General features: G+C 37.3%; 1 protein-coding gene across 1 annotated transcript in view; it reads right to left on the bottom strand.

Moving 5' to 3' along the window:
• Positions 1-13,085: 13,085 nt before the first annotated feature.
• The window catches only part of DENND6A (DENN domain containing 6A), a 52,249-nt gene continuing 46,849 nt past the window's right edge, over positions 13,086-18,485 (bottom strand). Inside the window, exons 16-20 of the mRNA XM_087825044.1 lie at positions 18,071-18,124; positions 17,856-17,965; positions 17,540-17,642; positions 16,267-16,341; positions 13,086-15,567 (exon numbers count right to left, since the gene is read on the bottom strand). Coding sequence (XP_087681170.1) covers positions 15,436-15,567; positions 16,267-16,341; positions 17,540-17,642; positions 17,856-17,965; positions 18,071-18,124 — 474 coding nt within the window. The 3' untranslated portion in view covers positions 13,086-15,435. The remainder of the gene's footprint in view (positions 15,568-16,266; positions 16,342-17,539; positions 17,643-17,855; positions 17,966-18,070; positions 18,125-18,485) is intronic.

Genomic DNA, 18,485 nt, shown 5'->3' on the forward strand with positions numbered 1-18,485 from the left:
ATGTTAAGGCTTCGGCTGTGCCACGTCACTCGGCAGCCGCGGCGAGTCCGGCAGCGGCCCGGCCCCTCCAACGCGGACAGAATCGCGTCACCGCCGGCCCATCCCCCTGCGCTTCCGGCGCTGCCCGAGCCACTGCGCCTGCGCACGGGACGGAGCGGCCAGCTTCTCTGACGTGCACGTCAGGTCGCCGCCACCTCCGGGACGTGGCCGCAGGAACCGGGCGAGGCCAGTCAGTTGGCACATGCGTACTGGGAGACAAAGTCCCACAATGCCTCGTTTTGTCCCTTCCAATCAGACTCTAGCGAGACGCTTCGGCCCGATAAATACATCCTGGAGGTTGTAATCCTTGCTTCCGGAAAGGTGAGCTGAGCATTGTGGGTTAGGAGGTAGTTAAGTTCCGTTCTTTATGCCTTTTGGGCACCGCCTCTAACGCCACGCGCGTTGAGGATTCCCCGGTCCCACTAATGTCCACGTTGCACGCGCAGGACCAGACTCATTCCCCAGTGGAGGGGTGGAGTCGGGGCCTGCTTTTCTCAGGAGGTGATTGGTTAGAAGCCCACGAGCAGGCGGAGAGCCTATGGCAACCGATGAAAAAGGTAGGCCTAGACGCTTCAACCACCCACGCGAGGTCTTCCTGAAGATCCCTAATGCTAGACCTAGACGAGAACTCCGAGACATTTTCAAGACTATTCGTCTTTTTAAAAGAGTCCAACGGGGAACACTTGCTTTTCTATCTTTTCTCTCCCAGAAGCATGTATATTGATTGATTCCTTAGGTTGAGGAAGTGGGAAGCCTTCTCACTTGAAAAATATTTATGATCTTATTTTCCTGATTACAAAATAAGGCATACGTCTTGTGGAAAGCGTATGAAAAAGCAAGGTCCCCATAATCCTCGCCACTTCCCACACAGCCCCACGCTGTTGGAGCAGTTTAGGATGCTCACCCACTCGAAAGATCTATTTCAAGTTTAACTCCCTTGGAAATAACTTTCCTGCCTTACTAGATAAATCACTCCTGCTCAAAAAATTGTAACTGCTCTTCGTAGTTATGACTTCACTTTTAATATTAACTATTGACAACCCTTTCTTGCACTTGTCTGAAACCGCTAAGAAGGGGACTTCTGTAATATTTTAAACAATAAAGAATTTTTTTTTAAAAAGTTAAAAAAATCAGTTATCAGAAAATACAAATCAAAACCACAGTGATATGCCAACTTGATAAGATGGCTAAAATAAAAAGTCACATAATAACTAGTGTTAACAAGAACGTAGATAAATCAGAACCCTCATACACAACTGATGGAAACATAAAATGGTAAAAGCACTTTGGAAACAGTCTGGCAATTCCTCAAAAAGTTAAGCATTTACTTTGCATTTGACTCAGCAATTCCACTCATAGGTGTATATCCAAGAGATCAAAATGTATGTCTACACAAAACCTTGTACACAAATATTCATAGCATTATTCATAATAGTCCAAAGTGGAAATGACTCAAATGTCCATCAACTGAGTAAAACAAAATGTAGTACATTCATACAATGAGCATTATTTAGCAGCAAAAAGAAAGAGCACTGATGTATGTGCTACAACCTGGATAAGCCTTGAGAAGTTTATGCTAAGTGAAAAAAATGTAGTCACAAAAGACCACATACCCTATGATTCCAGAGCAGGAAAATCTATGGAGACAGCACATTTGTGGTTGCTTAAGGCTGGGAAGGATGAGAGGCTTGGGGATGACAGCTAAAGGGTGGAGGGTTTCTTTTTGAGGTGATGAAAACGTTCTGGAATTGATTGTAGTGATGGTTGCATGGCTCTGTGAATGTACTGGAACCAGTGAATTGTACACTTTGAATGATGAATTGTATGGTATGTGAATTATGTTTTAATAAAGTTGTTACAAAAAATAAAAAAAACAAAAGGCAGGACTCTAGTCCCTTTTGTTTGTTTTTTAATCTTCATCTGAGGACATGTTTGGGGTTTTTTTTAATTGATTTTAGAGAGAGAGGAAGAGGAAAAGAGAAAAACATATATGGGAGAGAGAAACATCCATCAGAAACATCCATGGGTTGCCTCCTGTAAGCACCCTGACCAGGGATGAACCTGAAAGCTAGGCATGTGCTCTGAGCAAGAATTGAACTCACAACATTTTTGATGAACCACATTTTTATGTTCAGGAGGACACTCCAACCAACTGAGCCACCCGCCCATGGCTAGTCCATTTTTATATTCCACTGTATTCCCTGGATTTGGCACACAATGACACTCAAGGTTAAATGATAAAGGGATGGCTGAATAAACAGTGGTATATCCATACTGTGGAATACTAACAAGAGTTAGAATGATGTAGAACTAATTCTAATGAAGAGATCTCCAAGATACAATTAGTGGAAAAAGCCAGATAATGACACAGTACTATAAAGTAATATAAAAGCATAGATTTCCCCTGGTATATGTGTAAATGCACAAGAACTTTGAAGTAGAATCTGCAGTAGTGAGTGGTTACCTATTTAACCTGTGTGGGGAGAGAAGGGAGCCTTCCCAGAGAGTGAAGGAAACTGGTTTGGGAGTGGTAGTCAAAAGAGAGCTTTATCTGTACTTTAAAAAAATCCACTTTATTGAAATATAATTTACATGCAATAAAATTCACCTATTTTAAATGTACAATTTGATAAATTTTAACAAATGTATATAGTAGTGTAGCCAATACCAAAATCATAGTATCAATCATATCTGTTACCCCAAAAAGTTCCTTCATACTCCTTTGTAGTCATCCTCACCTCCAGCCCCTGGGCCACCATTGATCTGCTGTCACTATAGCTTTGCCCTTTCCAAAATTTCATATAAATGAAATCATATGGTATGTAGTCTTTTGTGTGGCTACTTTCTCCTAGCATAATGATTTTGAGATTAATCCATGTTATATTGTATATAAATAGTTTGTTCTTTTTAATTGCTGAGTAGTATTGCATTGTGTGGACATACCAAATTTCTTTCATCACTCACCAGTTGATGAGCATTGGATTGTTTAAAGTTTGGGCTTTTATAAATAAAACTTTTTGAACATTTTAGTACAGGTGTTTGTGCCTCTGTATCAATTTAGTTTTTAAAAATATGTTTTTATTGATTTCAGAGAGAAGAAGGGAGAGGGAGAGAGAGAGAAACATCAATGATGAGAGTCATTGATCGGCTGCCTCCTGTACGCCCCCTACTGGGGATCAAGCCTGCATCCTGGGCATATGCCCTGACCAGGAATCAAACTGTGACCTCCTGGTTCATAGGTTGACGCTCAACCACTGAGCCATGCTGGTTGGGCTGTATTAATTTATTTTTACAAGATGAATTTATCCATGCACTATTTATATCATGTAAAAAGTAATCTTCAAATTTGATGAGTTAAGCAATGTTTGACATATATTATTCTAGATTTTCCTCTCTGAAATACTAACATCTCTATACAAATGTTAATGGGATTTTATAGCTTGAAGCAGCTCCATTTTTCATTTTCATAATAACCTGTGGACATTTAAAAATATCAGTATTTGCGGATTTAACTCATTCTTTTTAAAGGCTGCATTCCATTGTATGCCTGTAAATAACTTATTTAACTGACCTGTCAAATTGTGAAACATGCATACTCTTTGATTCAAAAATCCCACTTCCAGTAATTTGTAGTAATGAAAATTTCCTTCAAGTTTGCTGTTACTTGTAAGAAGTTCAGACGATGTTCATCACAGCATTGTTTGTAATGGAGAAAACTGGAAGCATCAATATTTTTTTTTTTAAAGAAATATTTAAATCTCCCTTTGTTTCTTTTCCTCACTGATCACTAGCCCAGATATTCCAATTTTGCTTTTGCTTTGCTACATTTTATAAATTCACAATGATAAATTAAGAGAGAAATTAGACCCATTGCCAGGATAAAGATTTAATCTTCTTCCTAACAGTGCCATCCTAGGCATTCTGTAGTTGCTTATTCCAACAAGTTCATTCTGTGGGATGGGGCTGAAAAAGAAAAATCAGCAAAGTTTCAAAAAGAGTAAGTTGTTTTGTATTGTTGACAGCCTGTTGAGTGAAGCTCCATTTGGTAGAACTACCCTTCAGAAACTTATTTCTCAGTAGTGACCCTGGGACATCTGAGCAAAACTTCTTTTTCAGGTGCATAATGTAAAATTATTTTGTATTCTACAATGAGTTTATCCTTTTAAAATTTTTTCCAAAAATTAAATGTAATTAACATTTATACAATTTATACAACATTTAAGGAACACCAAAGAAATGCAAAGGGAAAGCAATTTGTTTTCTGCACTCACACTTTTAAATTGTTTAAGCAATTTAATAGAAATGTTTATTAATTTCTGGGGTGAAGCAAAATACTATTTAATTTTGTAATAACTTACAGTCTTGCAATTACCTGAAAGATCCACACATTTTCCTAGACGTTTAACTTAAATGCAATGAAAGACTGTCTCCCTTGAGAACCTTCCTTTGCACTGGAGATACATGTAAAGAGTTGCTTAGCAGTTGAGTAACTTAAAATTGCATTTTGGAAGCTTGCTAGATTTAAAAAAAAATTTTGCATCCTTTAAGTGGCCTTTATGTCTGTTTTGAGTTTTATATAGAATTCCTTAAAATAATGTTCACCTGATTCTAAGGGTATTTCAAATTGACTCTTAAGTGTCTCAAGACAAATGAAAATGAGTCTCCTTCCTCATAACTTCTCCCAAATTTTAATCCATCCATGTTTTCTCTTTACTTAAGTAAAATAGATGAAAGAATTCTGATCTCCACCTCTAGCCTCCAAATCCTAAATCAAAGAAATAAATAAAATAATTTTTCAGATTTCCACTTAAGAGGTGCTACTTGTCAAGTAGCTAATGGAAGTTATAAAACAGGATGTTAATGGACGACTAAAATATCTTTATTGTAAAGATGGGGAGAATCAGGGTCAGAGAAGTTAAGTAGTCCTCCCAAGGTCTCAGGTAATAAACAGAACTGGGATAAGAATCCATGTCTTCCAATGTCAACACCCTTAATCATACTTAATAATGCCTTCTTTTTAGAAATGAGAAAATTGAGCCTCAGAGGAGAAAAATGTGTTCATTAATCACTTACCATGTACAAAGTCCTACACTTCATTTAATCTTAAGAAATTTGAGGAAAATGTTATCAGGTTGTCTGAACTCTAAAGCATGTGCTCATAAACAACACTAGGTATTGTTTTTCTCATCTGATTTTTAAAAAATATTTATTGTTGAAAGGATTACAGATGTCCCCTTTTTTTACCCCCAGTGGCCCTCTCCACCAACCCCTGCCCATCCCAGCCTTCACCACACTATTGTCTGTGTCCATGGATTATGCATATATGCATATAAGTTCTTTGGTTAATCTCTTCCCTTCCCCACTACCCCTCCCACCCCCTTTCCCTCTGAGATTCAACAATCTGTTCCATGCTTCCATGTCTCTGGATCTATTTTGTTTGTAAGTTTATTTTGTTCATTAGATTCCACATATAAGAGAGATTATATGATACTTGTCTTTCTCTGACTGGCTTATTTCGCTTAGCATAATACTCTCCAGGTCCCTCCATGCTGTCTCAAAGGGTAAGAGTTCCTTATTTTTTACAGTTGCTTAGTATTCCATTGTGTAAATGTACCAAAGCTTTTTAAATCATGCTTGTTCCAGTCCCTTAAATTTAATAATGTAATATTTTTTTTGAATGCTTATGTCCCATTAGACAGACCTTGGGCAGCTTCTTAAGGAACCATATCACTTTCTTTGACATTTTCTAAGCTCTTGAGAGTATGTGTTCTATAATAATGCTAATATTTAATAGCAACAACAAATGTTATTGAGCACTTACAATGTGCCAACAGTTTAATCCACGTCATTCACTTTGTTCTCTGCGAGAATTACTCAGCTGTTTCTAGTCCACTTGTATAATAGGGTAATTTCTGCCCTTATCCCCCACCCCACCCCAGCCTCCGTAAACATCATTTTTATCTCATTATCTGACAACTCATCACTGATCTTGTTTAAAGTTCACGTTCTCTGGACATTGTTATTTACCTGCAATAGTGAGAGTATCTGTGCTTCTGTGAAGAATCGTATCCACCCATTTTCTATCTCAGGAGGGGAGTGGTACGTGAATTCCCCCGAGTCTTTGGTTTTGCCCAACCTGTTACCTCTCAGCCACTCAAAGCCTCTGCCATGAGGTTAAGACCTGCCCTTAGTTTCAGTGCTTTTTATTAAGTCTTCTTTTTAAAAAGTTTTATTTACTCCATTTTATATTATGGGAAGAGTCTTTATAACTGGATCTGTGCCCTCACCTTTCCTAGTTAGGGTTTTATTTGCTTTTTAATAATTTTGGTAAACACTGCTGACTTGGAACAGTATAAAGTCTGCCTGACTTTACTAAGTCAACATTCACCGACTTCCCTAATTTAAATTATTTCCCCTGCTTTATTTGCTTCATAAGGATGGCATAAGTTTTACACATGTCTTAACCTATTTAAGGTTTCTGGCAGGAAACTTTTAAAAAATAAAGAATATAACTACCTGACTAGTTTCCTTCAAAGGATTCATAGCAGCCACATTTCTGACTTCCAGAAGAACTGGTACTATTTTTCTGAATCCTTTAAAGCAGAGTGATTTTATAATGGGAACATATCTTGAGGCCACCAATTCTACAAAGATTTGTATTTACCATCTAGCATTTATAATAGTTTCACGGTTAGAGAAATCATTAGATAGGTTAAAGCTAAAAGTCTAAGACCACTTTGTACCATACCAACAAGAAAATAAGGTTATTTTACAAACCCTTCCTTCCCTTGCCCAAATCTCCGTCTATCCTGACTGTATAAATACTTGAAATATCGCGCAATAATTGAAATATCTGACATATTTTCCGTGCTGTAAAACATAGAAATGAGAGAATTTACTAACAAAAATGTTTTTTCCTCCAAAAATTAATTTACTGACTCATATAATCCTGTCTTCATGGTAAATGACTGATGGTGTTAGTGAAATAATCACCAAACATTAAATTTATATATCTATATGGTTCTTAAACTTTCACATGTATCAGAATTACTTGGAGGGCTTGTTAAAACCACATTGCTGGGATTTTTGCTTCTAGTCAAGATCAAATTACAAAAACCAGGTTTATCTTCTCACATAAAAATGAAAACAAAAACAAACGAGGTAAAATATAAGAAACAATGGTTTTTAAGACAATGAACACCAGGCAGTAAAGGGCAATGATTCCTGAAAGACAAAAAACAAATGCACTGAGCCCTTAGCCTGTGACTGCCCCAGTTTACTGCCTTGAGAATGTTTCTAGGCCATAGCACAGAAAGGGGGAACAGAGGGGTACCCTGGTGAACTCTGAGCTGACCGTCTGGGGAAACCAAACTTTAAGAGAGAATTCCAGAGAGGAAAGCAACATAGGAAGAAAAAACCCTTGTGCAGAAAGAGATCTGCAGAGGGTTCCCCTAAAATATACAGCAGAGCACTGATCAGTACACGCATGTGAGGAAACTATCCAAAGCACAGAACCATCAGAAAGGATCAAATGGAATGGTGTCCAGGCTTGATTAGGAAAAGGCCTGTTCCCATCAGCGAAACTAGAAAAAAACTCGTAATTCATGGGATAGTGGGTAGAGTACTCAAGAAGGTCTTGCCTCAGTAGTAAAGATAATTAGTTCTAGACTGTGCATGGCTTCGGACCTAACAAAATTAACTTCAGTCTAGAACAAAGCTCAAAAAGATGTGTAAGAATACAAAAATATCCAATACCCAACAAGGTAAAATTCTGGCATCCAACCTAAGATGTGGCATGCAGAGAGGCAGGAACACATGACCCATAATAATGAGATGATCAATCAGAACCAACTCAGAATGACAAAGATACTATCTCAAGCAGAAACATGGAGAACATACAAACTACAACATCTGAGATGAAAAATAATAGATGGAATTAATGGCAGATTAAACAATACAGAGGAAAAGATAAATGAACTTAAAGGCATAGCAACAGAAACCCTCCAAAATGAACTACAAAGAGTAAATAAAACAAAACATGAAGAGCATCAGTGAGCTGTAGGCCCTCAAGCAGCCTAATACATGAGCAATTGAAGTCCCCGAAAGAAGGAAAGGAGGGAGGGCAGAAAGTACCTGAGAAAATAATGGCCCCAAATTTCCCAGATTTGATGACATCTATAAAACCGCACATCCAAGAAGATCAAGTAACCCAGTTAGTTAAAGGCACAAGAAAACATGAATAGAACACCACCAAAGCATATTACCAAGTCACCCAAACTAGGGATAAAGAGAAATTTTAAAAGAGCCAGAGCAAAAGACTTATTAACTACATAGGAGCCAAGATAAACATGACAGATTTCTTAGTGGAAATATGCAAGTAAGACAGTGGAGCAACATTTTAAAATACTGAGAAAAAGGGGGGGGGGGCAATCTAGAAATCTATATCCAGCAAACACATATTTGAAAAAGAAGGCAAAATAAAGGTATTTTCAGACACACAAAAGTTGAAAGAATTCATCAACAGTGAATCTGTACTACGAAAAACATTAAAGGAAGCTCTTCGGCTAACAGGAAAATTATACCACATGGATCTATGCAAAGAAATAAAGAACACTGAAAAGGTTCAGTATAAGAGTGATATGTGCAAGGATTTTTCTTACTATTTAAAACTTTAAAAAAAATAATTGACTAAACAAAAATAATAAGGTATTAGGGAATTTATAGCATGTAAAATTCGTGAACAATACAAAGGCTGGAAGGAGAGAAACGGAAGTACACTATTGTACATTCTTATTCTCTACATGAAATGGCAAAATATTATTAGAGGTAAACTGGTCAGTTACAAATGGATACTGTACACAAACATTAAAATAACTACACTAAAATAATAAAATGTTATACCTAGTAATCCCACAAAGGAACTATGATATAAAAAATATTCCATTAGTTCAAAAGAAGTCAGATTATAAGTGAAAAGGGAAACAGATGATGACAAATAGAAAACATAGCAAGATAATAGATTAAAATATAACCCTATCAATAATATTATAAATGGTATAAATTAAAAGGCAAAATTGTCAGATTGGATACAAAAGCAAGAACGATATGCTATCTAGCCCTGGCTGGTTTGGCTCAGTGGTTCCAGTCAAGGGCACAGACCTCGGTTGCAGGTTCGATCCCCAGGGCGCATGTGGGAGGCAACCAATCATTGCGTTTCTCTCACATCGATGTTTCTATCTTGTTTCTCTATCTCCCTCCTCCCACCTAAAAAATCAACAAAGAAAATAACCTCCGGTAAGGATTAAAAAAAAAGAACTATATGCTATCTACAAGAAAAGTATTTAAATATATAGACACAAATAGACTAAGAGTAAAGGTATGAAAAAGCCATACCATGCTAACACTAGTCAAAAGAAAGCTGGAGTCACACCGGCCAGGCAAAAATGGGAAAAATCTTTGCCAACTATGTATCTGAAAATGAATTTGATACATAGGGAACTCTCCAAACTCAACCATTAGAAATTAAACAACTCAATTTTAAAAATGAGTAAAATATATTAACAGACACTTTACCAAAGAACATATACAGGTGACTAATAAGCTCATGCAAAGATGTTCAACATCACGGGTCATTAGGAAAATGCAAATTAAAATCCTAATGAGATAGCAATAGAAGCCTATTAGAATGGCAAACATTAAAAACACTGACCATACCAAGTGTTGACGATCTGCAGAAACTGGAACTCTCTCATACACAGCTGGTGGAAACTAGTACAAACACTTTGAAAAATAGTTTGTGAGTTTCTTATAGAGTTAAACATTTACCTACTATATGATCTAGCCACCCCACTTCTAGTTTACCCAAGAGGATATATATGGTCCATATAAAGACTTGTACTTGTGTTCATAGTAGCTTTATTTGTAACAGCCAAAAACCAGACACAGCCCAAATGTCCATCAACAGGTGTTATAGTCATATAATAATAAAAAGAATGAACTACTGATACATGCAACATGAATCATTTATGCTGAGAGAAAAAAGACTGCTCTCCGCATTGAGCACAGCTCTCCTGCCACAGCCCGTGTTCCCTGGAAATGTACTCCACGCCAAACTCATCTCCACCCGCGTCCTGGTCGGGAGCGCTTCTCAGCTGTCGAGCCAGCCACTCTGCGGTAGTGCTAAAATGGCCCAAGACACTGGCAGCCCCATGTCCCCTGACCTCACTTATCCCTACCATAACTTCCAAAACAGCGCCATTTCAAGGGACATTGACAGAGCAGCCAAGTTCCCTGGGACTGCAGCTGGCACAGCGGGGGTGGCAGGCGCTGGCGCTGGGGCTGGAACTGTCTGGGGGCTCATCACTGGCTCTGCCAGCAACTCTTCTCCCGAGGGACAGCTCTTCGGCACAATTCTGGGCTTTGCCCTTAGAGGCCATGGGGCTCTTCCGCCGACGGCAGCCTTTCCCATCCTCTTCGCCATGTTAAGAAGCCCTCTCTACCTTCCACGGTTCTTTCTCCCAAGTCTCACCTTCCCTGTATGTTCCTTTTCCTATACATTTCCAGGCAGCATAAGGAAAGCAGACGGCTCAGGGTTTGACAGGAGGAAAAAAATACGGTATTAAGGGAAAAAAATCAGACCAAAAAAGTACAGGATGATTCCATTTATGTAAACCTCTAGGAACTACAAACTAACCTATAGTGACAGAACACACATCAGTGGCTGCGGGGAGGCAGGAAGGAGTGCAAAGCTGCTGTACGGAATTGGGGGGGTGACGAATATGTTCTTGGCTGTGATGGTTTTGTGGGTGTATGCAAATGTTAAAATTTATCAAGTTGTGCACTTACGTATGTTCAGTTTATTGTATGTCAATTATACTTCAGTAAAGCTGGTTTTTAAACCCAAGTTTCTAAAAGCGGTGGGGTCGGTGGTTGGGGCTGCTCTTCCTCAGGCAGGAGCTGCGCGGCGGAGACGCGGCCTCAGAGGATGGCCTGAGCCATGGGGCTCGCAAACCCACGGGCGGGAAAGCGCCCCGCAGGCAGCTGGCCATTAGAGCTGCCAGGAAAAGCGCCCCTCTACCGGGGGGTGAACCGCTGCCATCAGCCCGGAACCGCTGCGATTCGAGAAACCCGCCGTTAACCAGAAATCCACGGAGCTTCTGGTCCCGAAGCTGCCTTGCAGAGGCTGGCGGGGGAGAGGGTCCAGGGTCCCAAACTGGCCCGAGGCTTCTGAGTGCCGCTGCAGGGGGTCAGCGAAGTTCCTCCTGGGCCTAGAGAAGATGCTAACCTGTCTGCCACCCGCGCAGAGTCACCATCACGCCCGACATCCAGTTGGCTGGCCGGATATGGGGAGTGAGCGCTTTAAAGTGAAGGCAGTTTTTATGGTATTTTGCAGTAAATTCTATAAAATACTTTGGTTTAATTTGTGGCTTTTTTTGGGTAAGAAATTGTTTATAATATGTTGCATTTGTACTTAAGTCATTCCATCTTTCACTCAGGATGAATGCGAAAAGTGACTCTTCAGAGACCTCAGTGATGTGAGCACTGTTGCTCAGGAGAGGCGAGTTGCTGGTATGCAGAAGGGATGGGTGATATTTCTTCTCATGATGCATGTTTCTGTATGTTAATGACTTGTTGGGCAGCTAGTTAAGGTACTAGAATTGATAAATGTGTACAAGGTTCTTTTGCAATAAAACTGGTTATGACTTGAAATTTAAAAAACAAAACACCCCACAAGCTTCTGGGTTCTACCACCAGAACTTCTGGCTAAAAAATATATACCCATTTCATTAGATCAAAATCAATCATTTCAATAGTTTCCTACTGAAGTCTAAAATTCTATTCACTTAATAGTGTAACAACTCTGGAATACAAAGTTACCATTTTTCAAAAGTATTTCAATCAATCTAGAAGCAATTTATATTACAATATATTCATACTGCTTGAATACATGAGAGACAGGAAATAGATGAAGGATCCATCTAATGGCTAAGCAGAAATGGTATTATGACAAAAGGAATGGGAAGGCAATAATAAACAGAAGAGCCCGCGCCTAGTGATGACACTAGTAAAACGGAATGAAACCTATGATTATTAGACAACAAAATTTTAATTTGGAGAAAGGCATTCAAGTCATAAACCTATTTCATTAACCAATCATCAACTTAAACTTGCTTTTCTAAAAATTGGTTAAACTTTAGGAATCATGATTCTGTATCTTGTATCAAATAGCTTTAGCTACTTCAAACAGGGAAGTGTAATTAGAAAAATATTCTAGATGCTGTTAACAAATGCTAATTTCTATTTGTATGATAAAGATCACAACTCAACCAAGTTGTAGGTGGCATCTAAGTACTATATCTTAGAAATGTGAAGGGACATCAAATTATTCATAATTTAGTCATTATTGAGTTAATACATTTTGTTATTTAAACAACATTTATCCATAACGAGGGAAGCTTTTTGTCTTCCTCAACTATGATTTTAGAGGACTAATACTGAAAGTTAGTAAAATTCAGGTGTATAAAAACAAATGAATTAAGTTATGAACAAGTGAAAACAAAAGGATAATATTTTAATGGCATCTCTTTTAAATGTACTAAAATGTTCTATAGTATCCTTTGAAAGATATTACCCAGTAACTTAAAAAAGAAGTAATATCCAATATATTTTATTATTAATAAATAAATTAAAGCCCAAAGAATAGTATTATATACTTGCTACTTTTAGAAAGGAAGAGGAAGAAATAAAAGTAATTTGAGATTTAAAGTTAAAAAAGAAAAGGTAGCAAACAAAGGACAATCTAACAATACCTAGATTATTAAGTTAAAATTTTTTCATCAGGACATTTCAAAATCAATACATTGCTAAGAAGAATATGAGATCACTTAGTTGATCTGTCTGTTATTAAACCGGACTATTCACTTTTTCATGGTGAAGTGAACAAAAGAAGGTTTTCATTTGAATTTTAAAAAATAAGTTAGGAAGTAAAAGGAATCCCATATTTCAAGCATTCCAACCTTACTCAGAAATAACACAAGATATTCAAGTGTTTTAAAATCAAAGGCCTTTAATTCGGTTTTCAGTAATGACCATAAATGCCTTCATAAAACCTCTTTCTCACTGAAACAGAAGGCACTAGGCATTACATAACACCCTGAAAGCAGTGATTTCTTCTGATGCTGGTGGAGATAAACATTAAATGGCAGGTTTTAGATCTTAACAATGTCTCCTCAAAAAAAAGGGGGGGACAAGTCTGAAAATCACACAAAAGAATGAAGTTACCAGTTACCAGTCAGTCTTCCTCAGGTTCCCAATGCAATTTTAAATAATTTTTAAAGTAATTTGAAATTAATAGATAAACCAGGTTAAGTATGATAAAGTTTTCAACATTTGTTAGATTTTAGTTAAATACAGTAAATGTAAAGATAATTATTATGCTAATTGGCATCCTTTGATATTCTTTAGCTATGCAAAATAAACTTGAAATGATACATCCTGTAGTGGTATAATTTAAAAGATCCTTGATATGACACTAACAACTTTAAAATTCTATAAATTGTGAGATTATTAAAATACACCTTTTGAAAAATAAGATGACCATTTATACCTAAATAAGGTTTCCCAGAAAGATATGAAATTTAAAAGTCGTTGCCCCTTTTCCATAAGGATAACTCTTGTTTCACAAAATAACTCATATGATCAGAGGCAAATGATTTCTTTCAAATGCCATATTCTCTCTATGACTTTGAGGTATGCTTCAAGAGGCTGTATCCATGAGAAAAGGGCATATTTGGGAAAAGACCACAGTTACAAACACAGGGAGCCTTTCTTGGGTAGGGAGTGCCCTTAAGAGTTGTATTAACAGAAAAGGATAGCTTCTAAAGCCATTTCTTTTACAAACACATACAACTAAGTTTGGTTACTCAGAGGGTAATTCAAGGTGCAGCTATTTACATATGTGCTATGTCATGTGTGCCTTTTTAAAATAGTGGCTTCTACAGGACACTCCTATTCAAACACAAACCAAACAACTTTGGTAGAGTAAACCAAACCACAATCTTCTATTTTTGGCAAGGTAGTATAAACAGAACAACAACAAAAACACAAACAACAACAAAAAACTATAACAGTGATTCAGGCTGTAGGGAAAGGGTTCCGAGAAATATTACTTTGGACGTAAAAAAAACCCTATCAAACAAATAATGCTGAAAATCAATCTTATAATCACTCAAATAACTACCACATAAAAGATTTATGAATGCCTTTAAAGTAAGAACAGTTCTGACTAAGCTGGTTTTGCTCAGTGGTTAGAGCATCAGCCTGTGGACTGTAGGGTCCTGGGTTTGATTCCAACCAAGGGCATGTACCTTGGTTGTAGGCTCGATCCCCAGCGGGCCGCATACGGGAGGCAACCAATCGATGAGTCTCATATCGATGTTTCTCTCTCTCTCTCTCTCTCTCTCTCGCTGCCTTTTTCTCGCTCCCCCTTCCACTCTCTCTGAAAAGCAATGGGAAAAATATCCGAGGGTGAGGATTAAAATAAAACAAGAATAGTTCAGTTTAAAAAATAGCTCATTATGAGGCTTATAATTAGAATGTCTTTGAAAAACATCCAAGCTAATTAACTTAAACAGAAACCAATTAGTAAAGGGTGAGAGGAAATTAATTCTTCCATAATTAATATTAGATACCTTCTTGCCTTTGGAGAAACTAATAAGATTAAATTTGAAAGTGGTATAGAAAATAATGAAATGATACCTATATAATAATTGGGGGGGGAAAATACCATGCCGCTACTAATAAACATGATGGGAGGCAAGAAACATGTTTTTAAGCAATTATTATGCAAAAGTATGCCTTATATATTTACATGTCATAATCAAGTTAAGAAAAAGCTTCAAGACTAGCAGCTGGGTTTTGTGAAACATGTAGGACAACAGAAGGCACTACAAAAGAATTACTTCTAGCTACAGTCAGACAGTTCAGTCTTTTCCTTCTTCTTAAGAAGGTAGCCAGTGTGAATGTTATTTTTATATCCCCCTGAGTTTTAACATGATTGGGCAAAAGAGCACCAATTTAAAAAAATATCTGCAATGCCAGCACTGCAGTTTGGAATCACTTACACTGATGGCCCCACAGGTCTCTCATAAGAGCACTTTAGAACATGATTAAAAATATAGAAATGCCTTTCGGTGTTTCAGTATTAAAGTGGAACCACCACAGATATCCATTTTTAAAAATAATGCACTAAAAAAGTCAGTATAGTCTTTCCACCCTGTAGCTAGCATTTATAGCAATTTTCCACTCCAGGAGATCTCCTTTGTGCGTCCAGTTGAAATGTCAGTATGCTTCATGATGCACACACAGTCCTTTCTGGCTGAAAAATCCTGGCAAATATCATGTCATGGCCGTTTTGAGCAGTATGCCTTGTAGGTCCTCTGGCAATGCTAAGATAATTGTGTCTATGTGTGTCCGTAACTTTTCCATAGTTTCAGGTTTCACAGGTAAATGCTCTCGATCAGCCTGCAACTATACAAGGAACATTTGGAAGCATTTAAATTATCCTCTGAGTCTGTATTAATACATTGTATTTTCTAAATAAACATTTTTAATGATCTAATGATTTGGAAACTTCAATCAGAATTTACAGAAATGTAAAGAAGCAAAGAACGTGCCGTTTAAACAATATATTGTTTGAGCTCAAGAAAAGACTTCTATGTAAATTGATAATAAACACATACCATGTGGTATTAAATATAAGTGACAATGATTTTGTAGAGCTCATTAGACTCCATGTAAATACTTTTAAAATATGGCATCATTATGATCTGTTTGAGAGACCTAGTATTTTCAGTCAGATCTACTATCAATTGACCAATCTCAAGTCCTCTCCTTTAAAAAGGTTACGTCTGTGCCCTGGCAGGGCAGCTCAGTTGATTAGAGCATCATCCCAATATGCCAAGGTTTCGGGCTGGATCCCCAATCAGGGCACATTCAACAATCAATCAATGAGAACATAACAAATCGATGTTTCTCTCTGTCAGAGACCCCCTCCCTGCCTCCCTCCCTCCCTCTCGCTCTTTCTCTCTCTCAAGTCAATAAATAAAATAAATTAAAAATTAAGAGTTAAAGATAAATAAAAAGGTTACATCTGTGATACATCAGGGACTGTCACCTCAAATGTGAAGAAAATATCCTCACAGATCTTTGGGTGCTTTGACTACATACCAGCTTACTTTTTAGCTTCAGTACAAGATCTACTGTTTCTACTTCTGTGTGTTTCTGGGTCCAGAGAAGTAAGTCCTAGAAGAACAAACAAATCCAAATTGGTTAAGTACTCAAAATCATTTTCAAACTGCTCTATTTCAATAAATAAAACTACTGAGAAGGACAGGAAGGAAAAAGAGAACAGGGTATTTAACCCAGATGAAGCATGACAGTACAAAAATAATTCTGCGCATAATATTCTAACAATGTAATTAGATAATTTTCAACATTAGCCAGAACCATTATCAAATATTTGTCAGTAAAGTAAAATGTGAGAACTTCCTTTCTACAGTAGCCCTTTCAGATTAATCATGAAAAATAAATATGCAACTCAAAGTACAATACTAACCCCTACCCCCACTTAGTGAGTACTTTAATTTTTAAGGAACATTGGCTAACAAACGAAGATAACTGTGCACATGAATATAACACTGGATGTAAACTTTGCATCTCAAACAAGTCCTTACTGAACTTATTTGTGGTTGTCTTCATCATACCCCTTCTCTTAAAACCACAGTCACTGCAAGTTTATGATTAGAAAGTTAACACTGTGGCTAGCCCACCTCAAACTAAATACAAATGAAGATGAGACTATTCCTTATATTTTCACTTAATTTAAAATAGTCTGGTAATATATTATAAAAAAGTCATTCCAAACACAGGAAAAAATTGTTACTAGTAACTGCAAGAGGTTAATAAGGCAAGCTGGAAAAAATCTGGAGTCAGGCTGCTTGAATCTGAATTCTGACTCCATCCAATGGTATGCTGGAAAATATTTAACCACCAGAAAAACTCTGGATTGTAGCATTCGCCAATTTCTGTGACATAATACTCCCACTGTAGCCAATTTTAAACTACTAACCTGAGATCAGCGAATGCAGAGTGAGGAAGAGATGTATAGTCAGCTCTTATGAGCCAATGCAAGTGTGCTCTGGCTCACTGCCGGCTCCCCTACTTAGCAGGAATGTGATCTGAAGCAAGTCACTTAACTTACAATCCTCAGGTGCCCCATAATGCAGATCATAATACACCTACTTCAATGAACCGTTGTGAATATTAAAAGACATTATCCATATAGAGCACCTATACAGTCCTTGGCATATAGCACATGACCTAGAAAAGTTAGCTATTACTATTTATAAAGTAGTAGATATGGATATCCTCCCGGCCTCTAAGGATAACTATCTTTTTTTTCAATAGTTGTTAATATCACACAAACATGCTGTTCTCTAACCTCTTCACAAAGAGCTTCTAGATGAAGTGCTTCCAATTTCTGGGTCATCTCCTTCCGCCGGTTCTTGAACCAACCATCAAAATTTGGAGATTTTAGAAAATGCCTATAAAAACAAATTTTAAAACAGCAAAGTTTGATTATGACTTACTTCATCTCCTCAATACCTTTCCTACCTATTGCTGGAGGAACCAAGTGAAACGATGCAATTTTGAGTAAAAGACTGTAAGTTCAAGTCCAGGCTTTTGTTTTTTGTTTTGTTTTGTTTTTTCAAAAATAAGCTCTACAGATGGGTAAAAAAAAAAAAAAGAAGGCTAACCGGTAAAGTCCAATCCAATCGCCTTTTATTCTAGAGGTCAACTGAGGTCCTGTTTTCTCAAGTGTTTTCATAAATTCTTCTGGAAGGAATTGTCTTAATTGGGGTGGACTCTAGAAAAAAAGGACATCCTGTATTTAAAAGTTAGAAATGTTTATGTTCAAAGAAGTTAATTAGTTAGAGTACTCAAAGAGGAATTTAATTGAATAAATTTATACCTTCCATGGAGAAATGCTTTTCTGCAAAGGCATCAAGCTTGCCACGTATCTTTCCTAAAACCAGGGAAAAAAAGTTATTCAAGTCAGGTGTTCCAGAGAATCTTCAAAAAAGTTTAAGTAGACCTACTTAAAAGAAATGGGTTTCCAAGTTTTTTATCATATGGTCTTTCAATGGACATCAACAACACCATCACTCCCCATGGTAATAAAGTTAAATTCAGACTGAATTCAGAAGTCAGACTTTCAATAAAAATTTAACTAGATCTTAGATAATCCAAGGAATTACACTTAAAAAAAAAAAAATTTTAGCCCTAGGCTGTGTGTCTAAGTGGTTAGAGTGTTGGACTGAGCATCAAGGTTCTCAGGTTGGATTCCCGGTCAAGGACATGTACCTGGGTTGTGGGGCATGTGCAGA

This window comes from Miniopterus natalensis, chromosome 15 (genome assembly GCF_054644295.1).
Source record: "Miniopterus natalensis isolate mMinNat1 chromosome 15, mMinNat1.hap1, whole genome shotgun sequence".
In the NCBI taxonomy this organism is placed as follows: Eukaryota; Metazoa; Chordata; class Mammalia; order Chiroptera; family Miniopteridae; genus Miniopterus; species Miniopterus natalensis.